The 24991-nt window shown below is 40.0% G+C and overlaps 1 protein-coding gene across 3 annotated transcripts in view; it reads left to right on the top strand.

The window, feature by feature from the left end:
* Nucleotides 1-24991, top strand: part of MEGF11 (multiple EGF like domains 11) — a 200018-nt gene that overhangs the window by 146340 nt on the left and 28687 nt on the right. For all 3 annotated transcript variants that reach the window (XM_032195319.1, XM_032195318.1, XM_032195320.1), the window contains exons 13-19: nt 1161-1324; nt 1729-1831; nt 15128-15274; nt 17944-18078; nt 21319-21447; nt 23738-23866; nt 24607-24735. In XM_032195319.1, coding sequence (XP_032051210.1) covers nt 1161-1324; nt 1729-1831; nt 15128-15274; nt 17944-18078; nt 21319-21447; nt 23738-23866; nt 24607-24735 — 936 coding nt within the window. The remainder of the gene's footprint in view (nt 1-1160; nt 1325-1728; nt 1832-15127; nt 15275-17943; nt 18079-21318; nt 21448-23737; nt 23867-24606; nt 24736-24991) is intronic.

Genomic DNA, 24991 nt, shown 5'->3' with positions numbered 1-24991 from the left:
AAAGGAGCAGAGGCAGCCTCCTGCTCAGCCTTCCTTTAGCCCATTGTGTTGTCAGTGGGGTGAGCCTGTCTTGTTGTCATCCTCTGGTGACAACTTACACCGTGACAACTCAGCCATGTGCAGGTGTCCTCTGTCTCCTGAGTCAACATGGGGCTGGAGGATGTGGCTGTCCCTTGTCTGGAAAACAAGAAGTCTTGCCTGCTCTGGAGATTCTCTACATGACTCACCTATTTTTGTCCTTCATATATGTCCAGAATTCCCGTATGTGCTTGGTAGTGAACATAACTCACGTACCCAGTAATCACTTGAGAAATCTTGTGCACTCCATAACATGATGTTTCTTATCTTCCCTGTGTAGTGGTGCCTTCCCCCAGAATACCAACATGAGTTATCTCTATATGGCATTAATAAGCCCTAAAACAGAAGTGAGGCAAATAACAATAAAATCTGGCATTTCAAACATGAATTAATGAATCACTGTAGAACCCCGTTTAATGAGGGTGTATAAACGGTGAGTTACTGCTCAACTCCATTACATGCAGCTGCATTGTAATGAAAGCCATTGTGCGGCTGGTAGTTAAGATTTGAGCCTTAATGGTTAGAAATGATGGCCTTAGTCTTTTTTCTGTGTGTGTAATAGCTTCTTTATATTAAAGATCCTTCTCAAAAAATATGAGGTAAGAAACAGGCAGCATCAAATAGCAAGTATCTTACATTCAGCAGGTCTTCAGCAGACATTGCTGCACTCTCTTGCTGCCTGAGCAGTTCCCAGAGAGGAATCAGACACCTTAATGTGGCAAACAGCCAACACAGTGACACCTACACCACCCTTCTCCACGTATAGATGCTGGCAGAGGAAGCTGATAGTTCATAATTAAAGGGCCAATCTTTGACCCTAAGATCAGTGTCTTTATTTACACCAAGATCAGGAAGAAACTGGTTCTAGAATCAAAGAGCTGCAGTTTGCACGCTGCCATTCATGCTGTGCTGTGCAAAAAAAGGGCAGACCATTAGATCTGTCTAGAAAACATGCACGATGCACCTTTGCAGGATGTTTTAACTCTCCTGAGGTAAATATTACAGCAGATAGCTGTAATCCAGCATTATTTTTTTTTCTGTGAAAACATCCCAAATGCTGTTTCTTTTATAACTTTCTTCAGGGTGGCAAGGAATGGATTGCTCTATTCCATGTTCGAGTGGAAGTTGGGGTCTTAACTGTAACCAGACATGCTATTGCACAAATGGAGCTGCCTGCAGGCCAGCTGATGGCTTTTGTCTCTGCTCACCTGGATGGCAAGGGGAGTACTGTGACCAGCCCTGTCCCGTAAGTATGACTGGGATGGTCTTGCATCCCCTTTTAAAGCATAGCCAGCATAGCTCTTCAAAACATACAGTAGGTCAGTATCTCATTTTGTCCATGGATACCTGCAGGAAATCATGTATAAATAACAGATCGGGTTTCTAGCAATCAAGTAGATATTTTCTGTTTTGCCCTATATTTAATCAGAGCTATTGCAATGCTATCTGCATTTTCTTGAGCATCATATTTTAAAGTGATCCCTCATTTGGTTCTATATAGAAATGTTAGGCACTGAGTTATTTCTATCTCCTCTGTATGTTAATTTTAAAAATGCGACTCAGCATTAGGAGGGACGTGATAGATGATATTGCACATTTTTGGACAAAAAACTGATTACTGAGAGACTTTTTTGTTTATATTTTTGGAAGGATGGAACATATGGTCTTAATTGCAGTGAACGTTGTGATTGTAGCCATGCAGATGGGTGCGATCCTGTCACCGGTTACTGCTGCTGTCTTGCTGGCTGGACAGGTAAAATTAGGAATTAACTATGTAAAACTTGGGATTTGTTTATTTGTTTGTTTGTTTGTCTTTTGCTATTACATCAGTTATAGTACCGGACTTCTGACTGCAAACTTTTAGATAATAGATTGAGACAAGATCAGCTGAACTTGCCCACATTTAAATCACTCATGCTGGTGACAAAAATTGGCATTCATTAAATTTGTATTCAAATTAGTTGAAGATAGCTCTAAACCTGCAGCCAGATGTTAGCCTTCTGTAAAAAGAATCCTCAGGAGGGATGCAGATCATCTGGTAATCCTGCAGCATTTTTCTCCTTGAATGGCCCTTTCCATGGGGGTGCAGCTGTGCCACAGTGAATCCTCTGGCCATCATACGTGGGGATGCAGGTACATGTCTTCTGGATGCTGAGAGTCATTACAGCTGCTCCATCATACGAAACCAGGTTTGTTACAAACTGCTGTCTTTATGTTCTTCCATTTTGCCATGCTTCTTATCCCACGGAAGGATGGTTATGGAGAGCAGATTAGTGCTGGTTTGACAAAGAGCTCTCATGATTACACAGATGCCAAGAGAAATATTCAGTGAAGTCTGAAAGTCTGGGCTGGAGATCTCAGTACGATCAGACCTGCACTTGACTCCATACTGATATGTCTTTTTGCCAGCTTTTGACAGCTAACATAGCAGCAGTGGAGGACAAGTTATTGACCCAACCAGTATTTCACACTTAGCTGCCTAAAATACTGGTTAATCTCCCTCAGCTCTCTGTAGAGGCCCTGGAGGGAAATTAGCTTATATTCTTGCCTATATCTGCAGAGACACCAGCAGCACTGACAATCAAAATGTATTGGTATTAACAGCAATTCATTTGGAAAATGTAATTGTTTTTCAAACTAGTACAAGTTGAAAGATGTACGTAGAAAGGCACGCTGATCAGGCAGCTGACATTGGGGATACTGTTACCTTAACCCTTCATTTATGCCTTAAAATAATACATGCCTTGTATTTCTAATGGAGAGAACATCACCACTGCAGCCCAGCTCTTAGAAGCATGAAGCAAAAGCAGTGAAATTATATCTTATACTTCATGGAAAACATCATTTTAGAATTAAATAAAATGCAAAAATAAGAATTTATACAAACATTACTTACATCAGAGTTATTTTACAAAGGTATTGGGCATGCATCCCTGAAAAGTGTTTTTTTCCCGCATGAGAATCCATTTCATAAGCTCACTACTACCCACTCTGGCTTGTGTTCTTCACTCACTGGACTGCATTCATCACTCTTTGAGTCTCTTTACCATCAATATATCCATCCATCAAGCTTTAAAACTCCACTGTGCATTATTGATGCCCATCAGAAGAACAGTTGATAGGTTTTCCTGTAGTCATTGTGAGTTTTTTTCAAGGGACAAAATGGTTTTTAAAAGTACAGTAAATTAATATATATATATTTACTCTAAAGGCTTATTACACATCTTTCTGTATGTAGCATTTCAGATGAAAGTGCTTTACAGACTTTACACTTTACAGACTGAAGGCATAGCATTTTCTCAAAGTCATTTGAAACAAATACTCTGTACTTTCACAAGCACGTGCACGTCTGTAAATGTACATCAAGTGCAGATGTAAATTACTCCAACTAAAAGTAAGAATAATTTCAGTGATATCTCCCTCTTTTTAATTTCTGTATTGGGTAAGGTAAATGTACGGTAACTTGCAGGACACTTGGTGCAAATTAAGGTCTTTGTTCTTCAATATGTCTCTGCAGTTCTGGAACTCCTTTCTTCAGGATCACATTTCTGGGAGAAAAATATTATATTAGTATTTGAGACCAGGCTTGAGTTGAGATGTTGACAGGACCATGTAAGGTGTGCACTGGAAATGCTGATAGACAGACAGAGCCAACATGTGTTTTGTCAATTCTGCTCTCAATGTTTTTTCCACTTGGCTTAGCACCAGACACAAGGATAAATTCTGCTCATACTAGTTTGAAAGTATGTAATTTAAGAAACTCTTCAGCTAGATAATTATATTTTCATATTAAGGAGTATGGCATCGGTAGAAGATTAATCTTATCTCTAGTTGTTGTGAACTGGGCCATGATGTGTATTGCAGTGCATTTTATAAATATGATGTGATAAATAATTCAGGCTTAAATTTGTGCTTTCTGAGTTTGGTACTAATTAGGCATGGCCTGAAAAAGATCAGAAAAGTTCAGGATCGTGGAACATCTGAAGGTTTTCCTACCCACTCACACCAGACAGAGAATTCACGAGGTTTTCTGATCCTAACAGCCACAAAACTTCATCTGAAACAGCATATTCTGTATGTTCATCCCACATGTGGGACTCCCCGCCTTGATGTCAGTGTTCTGTGTAGAGATCAAGGGGAAGATTGAGCCCATTTTCTTTAAAGTAGTTTTCAAGATGTTACTGATATAAACCTTCAGAAACTGATAGACGGCAGGAGCATGGAGGAAGACTGGGAAAAGAAGAAAAAAGGTACGGAAAGAGTAGCATACAATATAAGTTAATAGCAGTCTACCATCCTTTTATTATGTTGTGACTGCCACCCATCAAGAGTCTTTTATTCAGGGCGATGCTCTCCCACCTTTCCATGTGTACCAGCTGAGAAAAGGTAATTTTCTGGAGTGGAGCAAACTTGGCAGAGGGGAAGATGATGAAGAGAATCCCACGTATCAGCCAGGAGATTACAAAGCTGTACAGACCAGCTGTATGCATGAATAAGCACACTGGCAACAAGCTGCTTAGACATGCATATACGGTTTCCGTTAAGTTCAGTGGGGAATTGCACATGTGCAGGCAAAGGCAGAAGTTAGACCCTGAGACAGATCAAATCTGAAGATGATTGCACCCTGATGTTATAGCTGAAAATTACCCAACCAGGTACACAGGCACATTGTGTCACCAACAGCTTTGTAGATAGCAGGAAAACTGTAACCTTTTTACTTAAAAGACCAAAGCCACATTGGCAAAAGGCTCTCACATGGTACAAGTACAGTGAGACTTGTTCACATGTGGGCCAAAATCAGATCTGACCTGCTGACACGATGTGAAGCTGGCTTTGAATCCATATGAAGAAAATGTCAGTTGCAGATAGAAATAAGGTCCTAGCCTTGTACTGAATGGAGTTCTTGAGCTTGCACGTGCTTAACATATAAATAGTATCCTTGAAATTAAAAGATGTCTTCATGTCTACTGCCAGGTTAAAAAGGAAAAGTGTAGCCGCCAGCAGGATCAAGCCTTGTCTGATTAGACTGATTGCTTTCTAAAGATTAACAAGGGTCTCTCCACCCCAGATCTGCTATGCATTTTAGATACATATCGCTTTTGTGCTTGCAGCTGTGTATGTCTGCGTGTACGTGTGCGCACAGATACCTTACAGCTACCAGTCATTTGTGAGAGAGGTGCTATTTTGTGTACATTCAGGTTAAAATGAAAATGCTTGAAAATGGAGTGCTTCGGTGCTAATTGCATTTGCTTAATTAGGGATCTCGCTCACACTGTATCCTCGGAGAGAATGCAAGTGCAGAAAAACTGCATGGTGGAGCGTTTCCTGGAAGTCCTTTGGAAGCAAACAGGTCCTAAGGAAGCAGGCTTGAGGTGAATCCTCCCCTGGATTCTCATAGACTCAAATTTCAGCCAGGTTCCTCTCACTTAATAAATGACCTGAAATTGGACAGAAGAGGGCCATCTACTTGGGTAGCCTTGCTCTGGAAGCACTGCTGCAGCTAAGCCAGCTGGGTTTTGCAAGCCACACTGCAAACCCCAGCAGCCCAGCGCTCATTCCTCGAGGTGGCTGCTGACTGCGTGTTTCTTACCAGAAGTGGCATCCTTACAGATGCCAGAACCAATACTACTCTATAGCCTTTAGTTGGTTCACTCAGTACAGCCCCCCATAGCTGAATTATTCGTAGCTGCTGCTCTGTCTTCTACCTTCTGGAGGTGCTCGCTTTGTGCCTGACTTGGGCCAAGTTTGCAGGACTCTCTGGGAAGCCAGAGGCAGCCGCTGCTCATCCTGACTCTAAGACCCATGTCCGTTCTTTTTCACAGTCAGACATCCCACCTGCAAAAAAGATTACAGAAAGAGAAGCCACAGGCCTGGCTGATACTCCCAGCAAGCCCATTTCCTCCCTGTAACGAGTCAATGTGCTTCAAGTTAATTGTGGCAGTGTGTATTTTGTTAACCTTTTAGATATTATAGTGGGATTAAACAGAAAGTGGTCTACAGGGGGATATATTCCATTCCTGTAAATGTTAAGGTCAGTTAAAATCCTGTTTATCTGAATTCCTTTAATCTGAAATGCTGTCTTATCGGAGTCTTGGTTGTATCTTTTGTTTTTTGTATCGCTGTCTGCTTTCTATAGAACGCTGTCGTTGTGATGCTATCTCAATTATCGCACTGAACTGCTAAACTCAGTAGCTTTTCTGAACATCCAAAGCCAAAGTTTATTCAGTAGGTTTCAACGTCCCCAGATGCATGAGGAAAATAAGACAATATTGTAGAGGTAAGATGGAAAGTAAAGGCGTATGCATCCCATAGGTGATTATAAAAGAACCCTTCATAAGTTAAATCCTTCTTAGTTAATCAGAATGGCAACTACAAGTATGAAAATTGTATGTGGTGGTAGAGGAAGAACCATTTTGTCAGTGTGTTGGTACTTTTCACCTTCAGACTTCGTTCATGTCTCATGAGAGCAGCCTCCCTCTTTGCCACAACATACACAAAGTCAAAATATCTATTTCACTGTCCTTTACAACCTCTGTAACTTCCATACGTTGCCAGCAACACAAACCCTAATTGTCTCTTATCATGTCCAGAAATACTGTACAGTAGTTGTGGTAGTCTCAGGTTGTAGGGACTTCCACGTGCAATTGTATAAGCGAGTTAATGGGGTCAGGAAATGTAGGCTGGTCACAGATAAGGTGAGCTTTGAGGAATGAGACTTCACATTTGAGAGAATTTGCAGGCTGCGAGTGACATCTGCACTGTCACTCAAACACAGAAGCATGTTTCTTCCCTCCCGTGGACACATTAATTCAGGAAAACTGATAAGCCTTTTACTCAAGGGAAGGCCTTTTTGAATTTTAAAGAAACACTGACCACTTTGACGGTGAGCTCTAAGGTATTTTTAACTTCACTCTTCCTGAGTTCTTTGCAAGAAGGTGATTTTTCAAGAAAAAAAAATAACTTTCCATTTAGCTTTCCATAAAATGTATGTATTTTTTATTATTTTTTTTAATATGACTTTCCTCGGTTGCAGCAGTATTTAGTTTACAATTTTAGAGCTAGATCCTCTTCACAGCTGTACTAGTCTTAAGCCAAAATAAGTCTATTGTCTTTAATAGATCTACTCCAGTGTATACTCCTATAATTGGCAGCTGACTTTTCTTCACGTCTTTAAAAGTAGAAAAAATCTAGGACTTATTTTTATGTACCTGCAGGTTTATGGTTGACCAGGTCCATGGGATGTCGGAGCTCACAATGCTGTGGGTTGGCTTTGTTTTTTAAACGGACTGTTTCATGCTCTCTGGAGTTGTAATACTAAGCCTAAAATACCAAAATGGAGCTATAGTAAGTTCCTATTAAACATGCATTTTCTAGATGTCTAATCCCATTATCTAAACCATATTTTGCACTTATCACTTCTGGCAGTCTTATCCCAGATTTTTAAATTAATAATTTATTTCTGTGATTATCCTGTATCCTTACATTAGCTTTAAGCAGACAGAAAAACTAGAAATGTTAAGAGTCAGTCTAAAATGATGCATTTTAGTCTCTCTTCTGGCCTCTGCCTTTCAAAAGGGAAAATCTTATCCATATGAAAAGGTATACTTACTCCATGGGTTTGACAAGTGTCCTTTAGCCTATGAATGTAACATAAGCTTATTAGAAATTAGCTTTAATTTTTCATTGACTTAATTTCAAGTGAGTTGATAAGATTTTTATGTCAGGCTGTGCTTAAAAATTCTCTCTTTGACAGGAATCTTTAAGTATGGTTCCTGCTGATATAGGGCTAATTTTCAAAAATATGAATTATGAAGTTATATCAAAGACATCATTGATGTCCTGACATTAATTATGTCTGTGCTTTCCTTGGCAGATATCTAGGAGGCTCCAGATTCTCATCTAAGGGGGGGTTTAGCTGTGTTTGTCCTGTGCCAGTTTTAGTATATATTTCACCTTTCATGAAATCCATTGGATTTTTGCCACTCATTCAGTGGGAGTTGGATCAGACCCTTAGACTATAATTAGAATCTGCAGTAAGCCTTCTGCTAAACATAAGCATGCATGCAAATGATTGCAGTATTTGTCTTATAAATACAGAAGAGATATGAGTTCACTTATCTTCGTATTTATTTTTGGTTTTATTTTCACTTATTAAAGGACAGCTTTTAAAATTGTATGAAAAGATATAGCTTGGATGGCATCCTGGATTATGCTAATTTAATGGGTTCTGAAAAATGAAATTTGATGCTAGAGATATTCGACTATTTTCCATGTTAGTATGGAGGCATTCTATATATAAGCTTGGCTGTGTGTACAATACGTTCACCTATAAATAAATGTGGGCGAGAAGCAGTGAAAAAATTATTTGTGAACATTTCAGCAGACTAAATACTGAATGCTACCATGCAGTGTGTGAAGGAAGAAAAGGGAAAGATAATTCAATAAACAGCCAGCGAGTTGAAATGTTGTATATATATGTTACTGGTGAAAAGCGTTCTCAGTGACAAATGTTGTAAATATCTTCCTTCCCCTTCTGCACAAAGCAGAAAAGGTTGAATTTCACTCAGTGTTATTAAACACCAAAGTCTTGCACATGTTCTGTTGTACAACATCTCTTGCTAAGCTGCATCCTTACCTCGTGGCTCAGGGGCTGGAACATTTAAAAGTCAGGAAAACAATAATTTTTTTCCCACTTACAGATTCCTCTCTCCTTTTTACCTGCTGATGGTCTGCTTGGATCTTGCCCAGGTTCCTGTTCCTTCCTGGCCTGAAATCATGTCCAGAGTTTGAGAATTAGTAGGAAGAAAGCATCCTAAAGATGAAGGAAGACTGAGTAGGGCCTGACTCCTGTTGGTACCGTTTCCTCCAGGATCTACCCTTTGTTAGCAGCAACTTTTCTTCTTGCAGTAGTGCACCCTGGGGAGTATCCTGTAGCAAAGGGAACCAGATGATCCTTAATTTTAGCAAACATTTTGACTTACTCAATTTCTTGCGAGGTAGGTCTCTTGCCTCAAAAGCTTTTATTGCATAAATTCCCAGAGTTGGATGATTCATATCTGGAGTTTTCTCTAGATAATTAAAAATAGGGGTAGGATTAGTGCTCCACAGAGGTGCATTAGGCTGTAAGTATATTACTTTCAGAAAAACACTTACATTAATGGGTGCATAAATCGCCTATGCAATGATGAGAAAAGAGACAATTTAGAATATTTCACTGACTGCAGGGAAGGGCTTATTCTTCATTATTTAGGACCAGATTGTCGAGCTTTCATTTAGACTGATGGGCTGTTGCACACAGGAGTTGCCCCACTGAAGCTCACCAGTGAACAATGCTTAGCAAGGTAAATAAGGGCTCCACAGCTTCAATCTGAAAAAAAATAAAAATAAAAAATTTACAGTTAGAAAAGCATTTTAAGAACACCACAAAAGTTCATAGATGATGTTGCTGCTGTTATCTCTGTTGAATAGTTTCACTATATAAAAACAAAAATAGCTTGTTTGCAGACTGGATGAGCAGCCATCAATTCTTAATGTTTCCATTTAATTTTATGGGAGATCCCTTTATGTTTTCTTCTATCTGCTACCGTCCCCAAACAGATTTTCTAGTTCTTCAGCATCCTTAAAGCTGAGTTGTCATGAATCATGCTGTGGGGTTTGCCTCAGGTAGGAATATATATCACAACGCAAAAAAATGATAGAAGAGCATCAAGGATTCTTTATGAACTCTTGTACATACGCTATCATAACACCTTCTGAACAGCTGATCCAAAGCTAATCAGACATTTATTTCTTACGTCCTTATTGAATTTTCCTTTACTTTTTATAGACTGAAGCAGCAAAGGATTCACTTATGAAAGCATGCTGATCTAATCTCAAATACAAAGCTGATTTAAATGGAATTTATAGATGAAACATAAACGTAACAGCAATAAGAGTACTGGGGAAAGAGAATAGAATGAGGTTAAACAAAAGGTGAACACATGAATATAGAAATCAGCATCAGAAATAAAGGCACAAATTAGGAGGCCAAGGTGAGACTTGCAGGGGACCTCAGTGGATTCTGGCTCTGGAATGACAGCCGTGTGCCTAGGACCCCCCAGGGCTTGTGTGTGAGAGGTGGCACAGCCACCAAAGGGGTCTCTGCAGGTGGCACTGACCTGCACGATGGAGAGAGGAGGGTCTGCGTTGCGTGAAGGAGCAGTCAGCTCTTGAGATCCCATTCAGGGATGCATTCCCAGACCTCTTCCAGTACGATCAAGTGCTTACTGCCCTGCTTTCAGCGACTGCCTCTCTGAAATGGCCTTGCCATTACAATCGCAGCTATAATCGTGAGGCTACTTTCTGCTGTTGAAGCTGTGTTGCTGCTGTTTTGGTTGTGCCGCAGTGTGCTGTGTCAACAGGCAGTCAAACCTCCGTTAAGAGTTAGTGGTGCCAGAGACAAAAGCTACCAGGCATTCCAGATCAATGCCAAGCGTGACTCACCAAACTTGAGGCTTCCACAGCATTGCCTGCCTAAATCCGATGCCTGTTTGTGCATAAAAAGCAGTTTTTCCAGAGCTATTCAAATGCCAGAGATAAGAGTTTATTATGACTTCGTGTCATGTTGAAAGACAGGTGGAGGAGAGCACAATGTTTGTGTTGGATTCAAATGTCTGCTGAAATCATTCCTGTCATTGCTAATTGATGTTGCATCTGTCTTTAGATTGTGATTATTGAAGAAAAAAAAAAAAAGCTGAAGTTCTTATTCAGAGAAATAATTACAGTTGTACACTAGTAGATACAAAATTAAAGTACGTGGGGGGGATGGGACCAACATCCTATAATTTATCAAATTCCCGCATCCCTGGAAAATAATTAGATGCTGGGCAGCACGAAGGCCCTGCTGCAGAGGCTACTGTCAAGGGATAGCACTGGTCAAAAATAGGCCGCAAGTTCTCATTTGTTCCTTCCATTTTTGCTCTTCTATTGTGTTTAGAGTATTAGTTTCCAACTATCTAGAGACAAAGCAGACAAACAATGGCAGACTTTATTAAGAGCTGGAGACATAATCCCCAAGCCTGCGTGCAATTGCACAAATAAACTGGAGAGAGAAGAAAGGGAATTCTGCTTGTATCTGGCTTTCCGGAATTTCACCCTCCAAAGTCCTTCAGTGTGATATAGTTACAGACAGCACTAAATCTGCATTACTTTGACAAACTTTCATTGAAGCTATTTAAGATTATTAATGGAAGCAGTATGTGAAGCGGCTCGTCTACAGATGCCTTATATCCTCGCTGTATAGCTGTCAGCTTTTTTTTTCCTTTTTCTTTTTCTTTTTCTTTTTCTTGCTTCTCTGCATGCTGGCTGTGTGGAGGCTAGGTGAAGCTTTCACAGTCCTGGTTGTGTATTTGAATACAAAGAACCACACTTCTTCTGGTGAACATTTGTACTGTTCCATGTAAGCCAGGCACAAATTTTTATCATGTCAAGTCACGGGACACACACACCTCCAGCCACTTTGCGTTGGAAGATCACTGCTCAACCCGCCTGCTTCTCCCCTGGAAGGTCTGCACCTAAGATCTGCAAAATAATCCTGATGTCCCAGAGAGCATCTGCTTTACCTCTTGCTAGTAAACTATCCTGAATGAGCCCATAAGGGGAAGCAGCTTGGAATAGCTCTCTGCATAATTGTTCCGTAAAAGAGTGCAGTCGTGATTGCTCTGGTGAGTAAAGATCATGTTTTTCACAGCACACACAACAGCAATTCAGGCACTTTGTAGTTTTCCCTGCCCATTGTGCATGCAAACGAAGAAGGTATGGAGGTGGGAGTGAATTCTGGGTACAGTAAAAAAGGATGGCAGAGGAAATCCTGCTTGGGAGCAGCCAGTGTTTGCAAAACCTCAAACCCACCCTGGGACATGGAGATTTTGGGGTTCCTGTTTCACAGGCTGGATTAAAAGCCATAGCAGATTCCGCTCTTACCTCGGCTCTGGCTTACTGCATGATGTCCTCTGCCCATGTACAGTGGATAACTATAATTTTTGTAAGTTATGTGAATTTCACTTACATTTCACTCCCAGAACATTGTTTAAGGAGGTCTTGGAAGTGTAATTTCATGCTAGTATCTGCAATTGTGAACTACAGCCTCAGGCAGTAAGATGATTTCTTGGTATCTAGGCAATAGAGTTTATGTATAGAACTGCTTCCTGCAGCTTCAAGGACTTATTCTTCTGGTAGTTGTCTTTCTAATTTCTACATCATGCTTGTCAAACAAAGAATTTGTTCATGAGTTAGGAATCCATAGTTATAACATGAGATGATACTGAGATATGTCAACTTCAGCTTTTTTTTTTTTTATATTTCTGGAAATTGAAAACTAATTGCTTATCAGAAATGTTCATCAGCAAGTTCCTAAGCAAAGGTTAAAGTTTTACATTAAGGAAGCTTTCTGCTTCACTGACTCCGATTGTAAAGTAGCTGGGAGGGATGGACTCCCCCTTCATATGCTGTCAAGTTAGGGAATTGTAAAATTAAGGTGCTTTTTTTTTAGCACAATTCCATAAGACGTGCATGTCCAGATGCAATTTTAACTTCTCATTTACATTTGCAATTCAATGTGAGAAGAAGCCTCCAAAAAATGAAGTCTTCCATGAGAACTGGAGTAATAGAAAGTAATAAAAATTGACTGCGGCACCTTCTCAGTTGTCTTCTGAAAAATAATAAATAAATAAGTGCTGTAGCAGGTATCAGTGTCTTCTAGAAGGTTTCCGTTTTCCCCCTTTACATTTCGTTACAACAATCGGCTTCACAATGACTCATTGCCTTCGTTAGGAGCGGGAAGACATCCCTCATTATTCATTACGAAAGGAAGGACTTTGCTGCTGCAAAGAACAGCCGTGGCATTCTAATTCAGCTACCTTTCAAGAGAAGGAAGTCAATGTCATTCTTCCCCAAACTTTGCTGAAAGAGACAAGAAATAATGCTGTTTAATTGTCTCCATTTATAAATAGCCCATTCACAATAAGAACTGTATTTTCAATTCTGCAGGCAGGAGGAAAAGATACACATTTTTCTGCATTTGTGTCAGAATTTAATTTCTGGGAGCTTCTGGTGAGACTTGAAAAACTATAAATGATCATATACATATGCATAAATGAAATGCATTTATTTATTTACCATTTATTATATTACTTTTTAATTACAGAGTACAGTAGATTTATTGCATAGGTGTGCAGGCAAAGTGTTGACTGTTAGAGCAATCCAAGGATAGATTTGATTTCAAAGGGGAGTAGGGAGGGCAGTAGTGAAATTGCTGTTTTTCTTGATTTTACTTCTACAGATATCCTTTGTCTCTTTTTGCCCCCATTAGTTCAGACGTATTTAAATATTAAGTGATTGAGCTTGTATTATGTTTTTACTGTATTTTAATGTGTTTTTTATTAAGTTTTACAGTACAGACCAGGCCTCTTTATAAATAAAGCTATGAACGTGTATCACTAAAAATCCCATTTCAAACTGTACTTTTGCCAGGCTTGGTTAAGATTTTCTAGGAAGGGACATCATAATTGTGTGATTAATCTTCAGAAAAGGGAAATTTTAGCTCTGCAGTATTTCTTACTGTATTAGCTTCAGAGATTTATAAAACCAACTTGAAACTGCACTGTAAGTGTGTTTATAATGACTTCTAGCTGATTTAATAATCCTCAAAGTTTGGTGACTGTACAGATCACAGCTTCAGAAATACAGTCCATTACCTGTAGCGTCCAGATGAAGTTATCAGAGGTGTAGGAAATTACTTGGGATTGTATTTCTCCTTGGCGATGCGCTAATCCAGCCTCTGGCTGGGGCTCTTCGAGCCCTTGTCTGCATTTATCCCATTATGCAGTGGGGACATGTGCATGGATGATAAAGAACATCTCCATGTTGCAAGTCTAGCTAGGGCAAGCGTATGCCATCAAATCTTGGTGGAGCAGTTGTAAGGCGCCCTGTGTGGTAATGTTGTTAGGAAAATTTTCCAGCCAGCCTGTGATTCTTTTTTTCTGTTGTTATCAGCATCTCAGTGTGCTCCCGCTAATGCCACTCCCTGCAGCTGGCAGTGCTTAATGTCTCTCTTAGCTCGTGATCCTGCAAACCTTTTTCAATCCAAGGAGCCCTTGATCATGCAAATAGCTCTGCTAATTGCAGATATTGGTGCTGCCTTATCCCAGTGGAGTTAGAATCTCTTGAAGAAGTAGTGGTGTGCAGGATCAAATCCTCAGCTTGCCTTTATATGTGACAAGCCATGGCACGGGGTTGTTTTTAAAAGTCACCAGTTAAAACAAAACCAGTTGACACAATGCCAGAAGCCTCACATTAAGCTTTCTGGCTGTGTGTTTCTTCCCGTGTTTCCAAGCTTTGCCTTTCATAATAATAAATACCAAACAACAACCCTGGGAATCCCTGGGAGCTGGATTGGCAGGTCTCAGTCTCTGTTTAACATGCAGATGATCAGCCTATGGTCACATATGGCCGCTTGCTAGATCAGAATTCGGTTCATTAACACAGAACTCAGAGCTCTGGGTGGATGTGGAGCATGTGCACAATAACCCAAAGCCCTGTGCCGTAAGCGAGGAAGTGAGCAAGGCACAACGTAGAGCTGAATTTGTACAAGTTCAAGAATCCAAGTACTAGACTTTTTTTTTTTCAGAGCCCTGATTTTTTTTTTCCCAGTCTTCCAGTTCACAACAGCTAAGTAATCAGATTTCAATCAACTGCATATTTCCAGGCCAGTTATTTGAGATCCTTTGCGACTTTAAAGCAATTCTTGACCTTCATCTCTTGGATGACATGCAGAGCTTCATGAAATGGTGCTAAGGGCTGCACAGGAGCCCACTGACACCTACAGAATTCACTTCTTTAGCATTTTCTTAATTTTCACTTTAATAAGCAGATAAAAGAATAGCTATTTCTTTTTCAGATTCCCTTGTTTGCTCTGTGATGTACTGTGAGGTGTCAATCCACCCATACATTTCTTTGATCTATGAGCAGAGTAAGCTGTGTGAAACCTAATGTGCACTTTTCTGTTCTCTAGGCATCCACTGTGACAATATCTGCAGCCAGGGCCGCTGGGGACCAAACTGCTCCATCTCCTGTAACTGTGAGAACGGGGGATCCTGCTCCCCAGAGGATGGTACCTGTGACTGTGCACCCGGATACAGAGGACCTTTGTGCCAGAGAAGTAAGATTTTCCATACATGTAGATGTGTTGGAGGATGCAAAGCAGATAGAAACACTGTTTTTGTGGCACTGAAGATACAGAGCCACAGGTTTCTGAGCTGCTTTAGCTCATGACTTGCTCAGGGTAAAAGCCAAAAAAATTCTTCTTGACCAAGAAGTGAAGGCTCTGCTGTTCAGAGTGCTGCCTTCTGTGTCTTCTGGCCTTCCACAGTACTTAAAGGTCACAGGTGACCTCAAAGAAGGAGCAACAATTTTGCACACCAAACTTCGCAAGATTTGTGCAAGATCTGGTTTACAGTTGTGTCACAGTAAACTGTAGGATACCTGCTAAGTAGAGTCAGCTCTGGCCCATCACATGATGACAAGGAGATGAGTGTTGGCTATCAAAATAACAAGGCAATGTTTTCTTATATGCCAGAAAAAGAAACACAGCAGCCTGAAATAGCTCCCGTCTGATGCTCTGCTGCTACATATTAAAATGTGTCAAGGAGATAAAAATCCTCTCATTTGCTTTATCTGGGAAGCTGCATTTGCCCCTGAGGGACCCTTATTCACTGATCCAAACCAATGCAACCTTCTTCCTATGCAAACAAGAAATGGATTTGTCTTTCTTTTTTTGCAGCAGCCCTTGTTCTTCCTGTAAGACATTCTCCATGCCCAGTTCATATATCCCTACTGATTTCACCAGTTACACTTGACACTAGCACACACTCATCTCTAAAAATAATTTGTAGCTGACAGTTTTTATTTAAAGCCATTATTAGGCTGACCTCTAGCACTGCTGTAGTTAATGGCCTATAAGCATTTCCATTATAAACCCCAATTTCCAGGTGCTTCAGCATATCTGTATAGCGGTAAAACCTCTCTCCAAGGCTGAAATGTGGTGCTCAGAGCTTCTGGGAATTGGGGAAGAAATTGTTTTACAAATTTGAAACCCTAAGAGTACAAAACCTCCAGAAGTTAATAGTTTCTGGCCTTTCTGAGATGAAAAAAACAGCTTAGTTTTATCAGCTCATGGCATGTAGTCTACAAGAGGCAAACCATGTCCCCAGCTTGCAACTCCAGTAATCAGGCTGTTCCCAGAGGACATTTGCTAAGAACTTAATGAAGAGAAATTCTCCTTCCCTCTGGGGTGACAGCAGAGGGGTTCTCTGGATGCTTCTGCTCTCTGCATTGCTGAAATGCCCATCTGTGAAGATACAGCCAGGGAATTCAGCTTGTTCCCACCTTGTCTGCTGGATTTAGACTCAAGAGTACCTCGTGAAGAGGACATCTCCGTAGGCGAAGGTAGCTTTAGATTGCTAATTTTACTCTCAGAATCATTCCCGTTTCCCTCTTGGAAACTGATTTAGAAGCAGAACTCAGCCCATAAAGGGCAGTACTGAAGATGACACCCCTCCAGCTTGTTCTGTCTGTGTAATCAGGATTACATGAGACACCAGGATGGTTTACTGCTCTTAGACCTGCAAAAACGTCTCCAGGAATGATCCAGGTTGTTTTATAGCAAGTGCATCATCAACTAACCTGTCAGCCAAGTTCCAGCTGGAAATCTGCAGTAGTGTAAAAACCTGACACCCACTGTGAACATACCGACCCAGAGAAAAATTGTCATTCGGTGAAAAAATAGAGCAGACATGATATAGTAACCACTGAGGCAGAACTGGGTAATAGAGAATCACAGGAGTAAAACCAAAAACATATAAAGGCATTTTTACTGTTACTTACTGCAATTTCACATTTTTTTGTGCTTATCTGTAGCACTGAATGTTTGGACAGTGGATTTTTTTTTCATTCTACGTATGCTTAGAAGCTACAATACATGTTTATAGGAGATACTGGGCCCTAATCTTGGCCTTTATGGACATACCTTATGGACAACTTCTATAATAATTTCAATCCAAGTTTTAAACAAAATTAAGCACACAGCTCATGGCAAGTTTTCTAAGCTATCCAGTGTGATTACTGATGCAAATTAGGTGATCTTGTATGCTGTTGCCATAATTACCATTTTTAGATTCTGTTCATCACTGACGGATGCTGCTCCTGCAATGGCATGTATAAACTGAAGGTCCTAATTGAACACAGGTATTGCACCTAATGTGCTTAGAAATCAGCTTTTGACATAGTTGCTTAGAAGAAAAACATAGAGTTTCCTGATGTTCCTTCTTTGATTTCTTAGCTTAATTTGCTAAGGAAATGGTATTCTGAATTTCTGTTGTCTATGTGTGTGAATGCTTCTCTTCCTGCCTGTCTTAAAAGCTTTGGAAGATGTTATCGGGTATTAACCATATCTGCCAGTGGGATATGAGGCATCAAATGTCTTAAATTCACATGTTTTGTGAAAGTTTAGCTGGAGAGGGCTAGAGAGACTCGAATTAGTGTCTTGAGAGCGAGAGGGTGCTGTGAGAGCTCATCTGTGTTACAGAATAGCCAAGCACTTACATGATGTAGGATGGCGTGAATGTTTGAACAGTTTTACTCAGAGATCACACTTTATTAGAGATGGGATAGTCCAACTGGCTTCATAATTTCTTCTGTTCATGCCACTATGTGACTTTAGAAAGCAGAAAAATTATTGGTTTGGTATTAAGACAGAGAGAGAATTCTAAAGCTCTCAGCAATGAGAAACCTTCTGCAAACCTGTGATGGTTTATTTTGTTCTGTCTTCAGTTTGTCCCCCTGGCTTCCATGGACACCACTGCAGCCAGCCATGCCCTCAGTGTGTGCACAGCAGCGGTCCCTGTCACCACGTGTCAGGACACTGTGACTGTTTGCCAGGATTCTTTGGCGCGCTCTGCAACCAAGGTACTGAGCCCAGGATCCCCAAATGCCACCATCTTGCCCAGGTTTCCGTGGCTGCGACTGCAGTAAGACTGATCACAATGTTTCTGCGTTTTTTCCCCTTGTTTCAGCAGTTTAGATCACAAGAATTCTTTACTTCAGAGGCAAAATGCAAATAGGTACTTAGTCACCCTTTTGTAAATATGATGTGCTCCTGCTTTCATAAATAAAACAGGTCTGCTGCTCTGTGTTGAAATGAATACAGAATGAGACACCTGCTGTAAACATATCAGCCATCCAATGGTTTCATTTTCCTTTTCGCTAAGCCTATCATATCCTAAATGTCGATGACACCTTCACACACTGTTTTTCAGCAGGAGCAGTAGGTATTAGTTAAGGCGGAGGACAGTTCAGTTACAGAAGACCAAACACCAAGTTAATGCATACAACCTAATGTACACCACCTAGGACCCGACTCTGGGAACAGCAGAAATCACATGCATCCAGACACAAGTGTAAGAAACAGAAAAATTGGCAATGAGGCAGTGAAAGAGTTCATTCTCACGGGTTAAAAGTAGCTCCAGCTCTCCCCAACATGCCTCACTGTACCTTTTTCTGTACCGTTGAAAGTTAGTCCACTTTTAACCACAAGTTCCATTTTCAGTCACCCTAAAACTGCTTGCAAAATCATTACAGTATTCTGCAGAGTCTGAGTTATCGCATACCACTGGGGGTATTTTCTACACACAAATTTAAAAGAGATTATTCTTAATGGCTACTGCCCTTGTAAAGTCACCATCCTTGTAAAAATTGAACTGACATTTTTTAATGACCTGCTTTTCAGTAAGTTAGAAATTGCAGACAGTACTTATGCAAAATCATTAAACAGATTAAATGTAACCATGTTTCCTTTTCCCTATGCTATGTAGTCAACTAAACATTATACCAATTAATTTATTAAAATGAACATATTTCAGTGAATTTGTCCATTTTATGTGAAAAGTTAGCCAGATTTCAAAGCGTAAGCAGGACTAATTATCCTCTTAAGAAAATTCTATTTTATTTTTGCTCAGATGTTCAGCACTTCTGGTTTTACTTTGAAATGTTGATCTATCCAGCAAATTAATTTTAAAATATTCATGTCCTAATTAAAATCAATTTGTGTTGCAGTTTGTCATAATGAGTTAGCATGTAACTTTATTTTGGAGAAAGAAAAATGCTAATTAATGTTTTCCATTAGAAAAACGTGAAACAAAGATTTCACTTTTGAATTTTCATCTCCTTGTGCTGTCTCTTTTTTCTGGCAGCAGGAATGTTCTCCCATCAGCAGCAGCACATGCATGCAAGGAGCAGTGTAACCTCCAAAATTGTACAAGTTGACATGGCTGTACTAAGGATTCTAAGCAGCACAAAACTAAGCAGCTGTTTTATGAATATCTTTCCCAATCATGTAGCAAGATGGATTGATAATAACATGTTATTGCTGCTGCAACACACCTGACGTCCCACAGAGACTTTCAGAGTCCCACTTCAGAGCTTTTATAGCTAATTAACATCGCTGCCTGCATTGTACAATCAGGTTGTTCCTGGAGAAGGCAGTATTAGTCTTTACCTTACAGCTTTGTTTAAAACGTTTGAAGCATTTTGAGAAGCGCTTGTATGCGGATCTCACAGCTTTACAAGAGAATAACCATTTTGGCAGGATAGGTTTTGTAATCCTTCCATGCTGACATCCTGGAGGGCATCATACTCTTTCACTAAGACAAGAGGTGCTCACATGGTAGGAACCCCTCTGCTACCTCTCACTGTGCCAAACTGAAGCATTTCTTTTATAAAATATGACCTGTTGCCTTTGTCAGAATCAGTGTTTGGACCACAAATCTTTTCCTAATTTGTTAGTATTCCACATTGCAGTGTAAATCAGCTCCTGTTTTAAGTAAGTCTTTTGAGAACTTTTTTTTGTACAGATAAAAAATCCAGGCTTCATTTAAGTGATGTTATCTATCTCCATCTTAAAGATGCAATAAAAGTATTGCACTGAACTGCTCTGTATAGAGCACTGGAAGTGAATAATGGTGCTAGCATATATGAAAACCTGGGCTGACATATCATTTTAGTTTTTGCTCTTTCTGTGATATGAAGCCGTTTCTTTCCTTCTTTCTCTTTCTCTTTGTGTCCGTATATTGTTCTTTTCATTGTGTTGTATAATGTGTTTAGTTTTATCTCTTTTCAGGTAGAGAACTGTTCTGTTTAGCACATAATTTGAAAGCCAACTTTATCCACTCCTACAGATAAGTCTGCAGCTAGACTATACACTATTGTTTTCTGCACCGTTCTCAGGTTTCTGCCATAGTAAGAGTAGAAGATGGCATATTGTATAAAAGCAAATGAATCACAGCTCAGGATTTCAATCTCTGGCTGATTCACAGTCAGGATAGATCGAGGTCACCTGCAGAGACTGCACATGAGAAAGTGAGAGGGACTGAAGTGGTAAACCAGTTGCATAATTTAGGGAAGTACCTTAATCACTTTTTTGACATCACTATTATTTACCAGGATACAAGTCCAGTTCCATTTGTTACATTCTTTCCAAAGATGGACTGTGTATTTTATCTTGTTTTGAAAATATATTTGTTTTTGTCAGGGAACACAGCCAATAGGAGCACAGGAATTACACATTTCATTCATTACCGAGCAGAGCTTTCCATCAACTTTAAACTTAAAGATTTCCAGTCATTTGGTGTGAGGCTGAAGATATACCTATTAGTTTTATGTCACTGTGCTTAGGCGCTACAAGACGATTCTGGAAAAAAAATATCTCAGTTTCCTTTCTTCCAACTTCAAGAACAAGCCAGGTGGGCCAGCAAGAATAGACCCTACTTTTGAAAAAATACAGCATAAGTTTAACAACTCTCAGGCAAAAATATATAATCCATTAAACCTTCATTTGCAACATAACTGAATGCATACGACAGCAAGGTGAAGGGGTAGATAGATGCCTCTAACTGTATTAGATTCATTTTCCAACAGAAAAATGTGTTTCAAGATGACTTTTTCATGTTTTTATGCTTGGGAAGTAAGCAAACACAATGGACTTGAATGCTTTCTTCTGCCTGTTCCATATTTCCAGAAAAAAATTGCCTATTTGTCTTCAGCAAAGAAAAATGTCATAATTATTTTTCTCTCTAGTTGCTAAATGTTAAGTCCTGTGACTTCCAAACATTCATTATGAAGAGCTTTCAGTGAACTGCCTTATATTTCCAGTCTGTCCCAGTGGAAAATATGGGAAGAACTGTGATGAGGTCTGCCAGTGCACCGAGAACGGGACGTGCAATCCTATTGATGGATCATGCCAGTGTTTTCCAGGCTGGATAGGGAAGGACTGCTCTCAGAGTAAGCAAAGTGTTAATTTTCCACCTCCGCTTTAAAAGAACATGTTTTCCTGTTTAGTGTTTTCTGAAAGTTAAAGGCAGATTCTAGGAAAATCCCTGAAGTATTACAGCAGCCAGTGCCTTACTCTCTTTATAGCTTATTTCTTTTAATTAATCTAAGTTAGCTTTGGCTTAGTTTATGCAGTTGGAATTTGCAGAAGCCGTTACTAGCTTCTATTACAGGAAGGGGAGGTCACAAGCTCTTATCAGAAAAGAAAGCTCCATGCTCCCTTTTAATTTCTAGCTGAATTCCCTTTTATTTATTTTTTGAAATCATTTTCTTTCAGCTATTACATTAGAAATTATTAACCTGTAAATGTTTTCATGTACCGAGCCCATAGAATTGAGAAATTAGGCAGCTGAAATATTTCTATTAAATGTAATTTAATTGTAAAAGTCAATGTGAGCTTGGAGGGATGGAGGATTTCTTCTCAAAAATTGCCCAGGTAGAAGATTGGCATTTGCTGATCCCAAAGTGTCATTTCCTGAGAGCATCCCTTAATTGAAGATAGATCACAGAGGGAAGCAATATCCTATCATTCAGAACTGTTACTTCATATTCAGGATACAACTAGCATATTAGACAGCATTCCAGAGTAAAATATATTAAACTTCAAGTGATAAAGTGGGAATCGGATAAAAACAGACGGCTGTAATTTTGCTTTTATTGTGTGTCTTCCACAGGCAGAATATTGCTGTCACTCAAAAAAAAGAAAAAAAAAAGACAGAAAGCTGCACAGATTCCTCATTATATTTAGCCATGTAATTGGGAAATGACTGTTAGTTTCTGTTAACCTTGAAAATAGATGAGATTTTCTTACCAAGTGAGGCAGCCCAGTTGAGTAGCAACAACTGCCAGTTTAGAAGGCAAGAGGAAATGGTGATAGCTGCTTGGTATTTTGGACGAATAAAGCAGGAACATGCCTGTTTCCACAGTTACCTTCTTGTAAAAAAAGTATAAATCTCCCAACATGAAGCTGGCCTCACACCAGGCTCCTGCGGACACCTGGCCTGTTGTACTGCAGTCCGGCACGGAGCTATTTCGGTCCCATCTCCCTCTGCACCAGTTAACCTGGGATGACCGAGAGATGGAGCCACAAAGGAGATAATTTTAGCTCCAGCTCCAGAGCCAGTTCTGGAGGCATTAAAAGACCCTGCAGCTCTGACTTACAAAGGCTTTTTAAAAATATTTCTGGTTGCTTATAACATGAATACTTTAGGCCAAATCCTGTTCAGCTTTACATCGTGTGAGTTCAGTGACCTTTTGTTTGATTTACGTCATGGCAGGTTTTTTGCTATTCATTCTGGCTTTAGATATGTCTGTCATATGCCAGAAACTTGCATTTATCGTCAGAATTGGAGCCAATGGCATACATGGAAATAGGCATGGTTTCTGTACTTTCAGGTTTCCTGGGAACCATGCCTTATTAATTCATGTCTTTAATAGGAAGCAATGGAAAGTGCTTTTTAAAGCAAAAATATAGTTGTTATATTGAAGGGTTATCATCATTTTGGATCTTTTAGTCTGGCACTAATAACTGTAACTTACTGCATTCATTTTTGGAGGGAGGCTTAAAATAACTTCTGAAAATGTATTAATATTGTACTTGTAGAAATACATAATAGACCTGGAGATTTTAATTTAATATTATCCCCATCAACAAAAGCAATTTGATTTTGTGGATGGGAATTCATACTGAAAGAAGTTTTCTTTACATTTTTACATAATTTGAGTAGTGCTCTACGCGTCAAACGAATGTGGTAATTTTAGCAGTTGATTGCATAGCAAAAGTAAACCACGAATAGCTGTGCTTTATTATGCAAGAATTCCTGAATATCAAAAAGAAAATTAAATTACCTCCATATCTTAAAACCCTGCCTAAATTGTCTTCACAGATAGCACCAGTAAGGCAGGGAGAGTCGCCAGAGCACTTAGCATAATGTAACCTTGAGCATCACCATTTCAGTGGTTCTCAGTGCCCACATGCTGCCACCTGACCTACATGGAGAAGGAATCACTTGTGCCAGGGTTGGACAGTGCAGGTTTCCAACCTGGGTGTGCAAAGCAGTTGTTGGCTTGGGAGAACCAGTCCTGGTCAGGGAATCACTGCTGCCGTGATGCCAAGCTCCTCAATGTGAAGTTCTGCCTTTGCTGGTGTCTCACAGGTTCTCTCTTTATTGTGGTTCCTCCACAGCACTCACGTAGTATCATTGTTTTTTTGTCAGCTGACAAACTTTTTTTATTTTCATAGCTTGTCCCACAGGTTTTTGGGGCCCTGACTGCTTTCATTCATGCAACTGCCACAACGGAGCAATGTGCAGCCCTTACGATGGAGAATGTAGATGTACTCATGGTTGGACGGGGCTCTACTGCACTCAGCGTAAGCCTTTCAGAGACGCTATTTTGTCAGGGAATCTGTCAAAGTATGTGCTGCTACCTCGTGTCTCTTCCAAGTATTGCAGTCTTGGCTGTTAAACCACCTGCTTCGTACTTAGGAATAACTTTGTGTCACCCTGAGGAAAATGTCCTGAAGCTTTTCAAGTTGTTTTTTTTTTGTTGTTTTTTTTTTGTTAAAAAAAAAAACCTTTTGGCACTCTGTAAAAGAGAAACCAATCATTTAGATTATTGACTCAGTGTCAGAACTTGTACATTCCTTGCCCCTGCTTGTTAAAGTCCCAATATACCTTGTCTACTTTAGGAAAGCGTTTGAGATTTCTCATCCTACCAAAGCAAAATTATCAGCACTGTACAAAAGAGGAGATCAGATTCTGGAGAGCCTTCTGAGAAGGCCCTTTCACTTGCATGTAATTAATTGATCTCTGGCCTTTTAGAGAATTTCTGTCTAGCCATCTTCTCTCACTCCTTGAAAATGTAGTTTGTGTACATGGATCAGGTTTTCGTTCATCTGAAAGGCTTAAGAGGCAGTTCTGTAAGATACAAGAAACACTGCTGCGAGAAAATTGGCTGCCGTGGTAGCTCTGCATTTAGATCATCAAATAAATGTCTTCAGATATACAGAGGCTGAAAATCCTTAGATTTATAGGCCTACGTATTTTGTGCTGGTAACACATCTGGGTTTGTGTTTCAGCTTATTACTTTCCTTATTCTGATTCCTGCCAGGTTGCCCAACTGCTTTTTATGGAAAAAACTGTGCCAATGTCTGTCAGTGTCAGAACGGAGCAGACTGTGACCACATCACCGGCCAGTGCACATGCAGGACTGGATTTACAGGCAAACAGTGTGAGCAAAGTAAGTTCCTGCATGACTTCTTTTTCCATTCCTCAGTGGGGAGGGTTGGGGGGGTCAGAATTCGTTGCAGAAACGAACTGAGGCTATGAACTGAGGGTGTCACTAAGACCACAACCCCAGGCACCTTGCATAATCCACAGGGAGAAGAAGGCATCTCTGGAAGGCCAGCCACGTTGTTTAAGTGTAATGGAAAAAGGTGAATTCACTACAAATTAGGCCTTTCCATTCCCACCCTAAAGTTAGGTGAGATAAAAGC

This window comes from Aythya fuligula, chromosome 11, assembly GCF_009819795.1.
Source record: "Aythya fuligula isolate bAytFul2 chromosome 11, bAytFul2.pri, whole genome shotgun sequence".
Taxonomy (NCBI): domain Eukaryota; kingdom Metazoa; phylum Chordata; class Aves; order Anseriformes; family Anatidae; genus Aythya; species Aythya fuligula.
The sequence above is the reverse complement of the archived record's forward strand: the minus strand, read 5'-3'. Positions and strand labels throughout refer to the sequence as shown.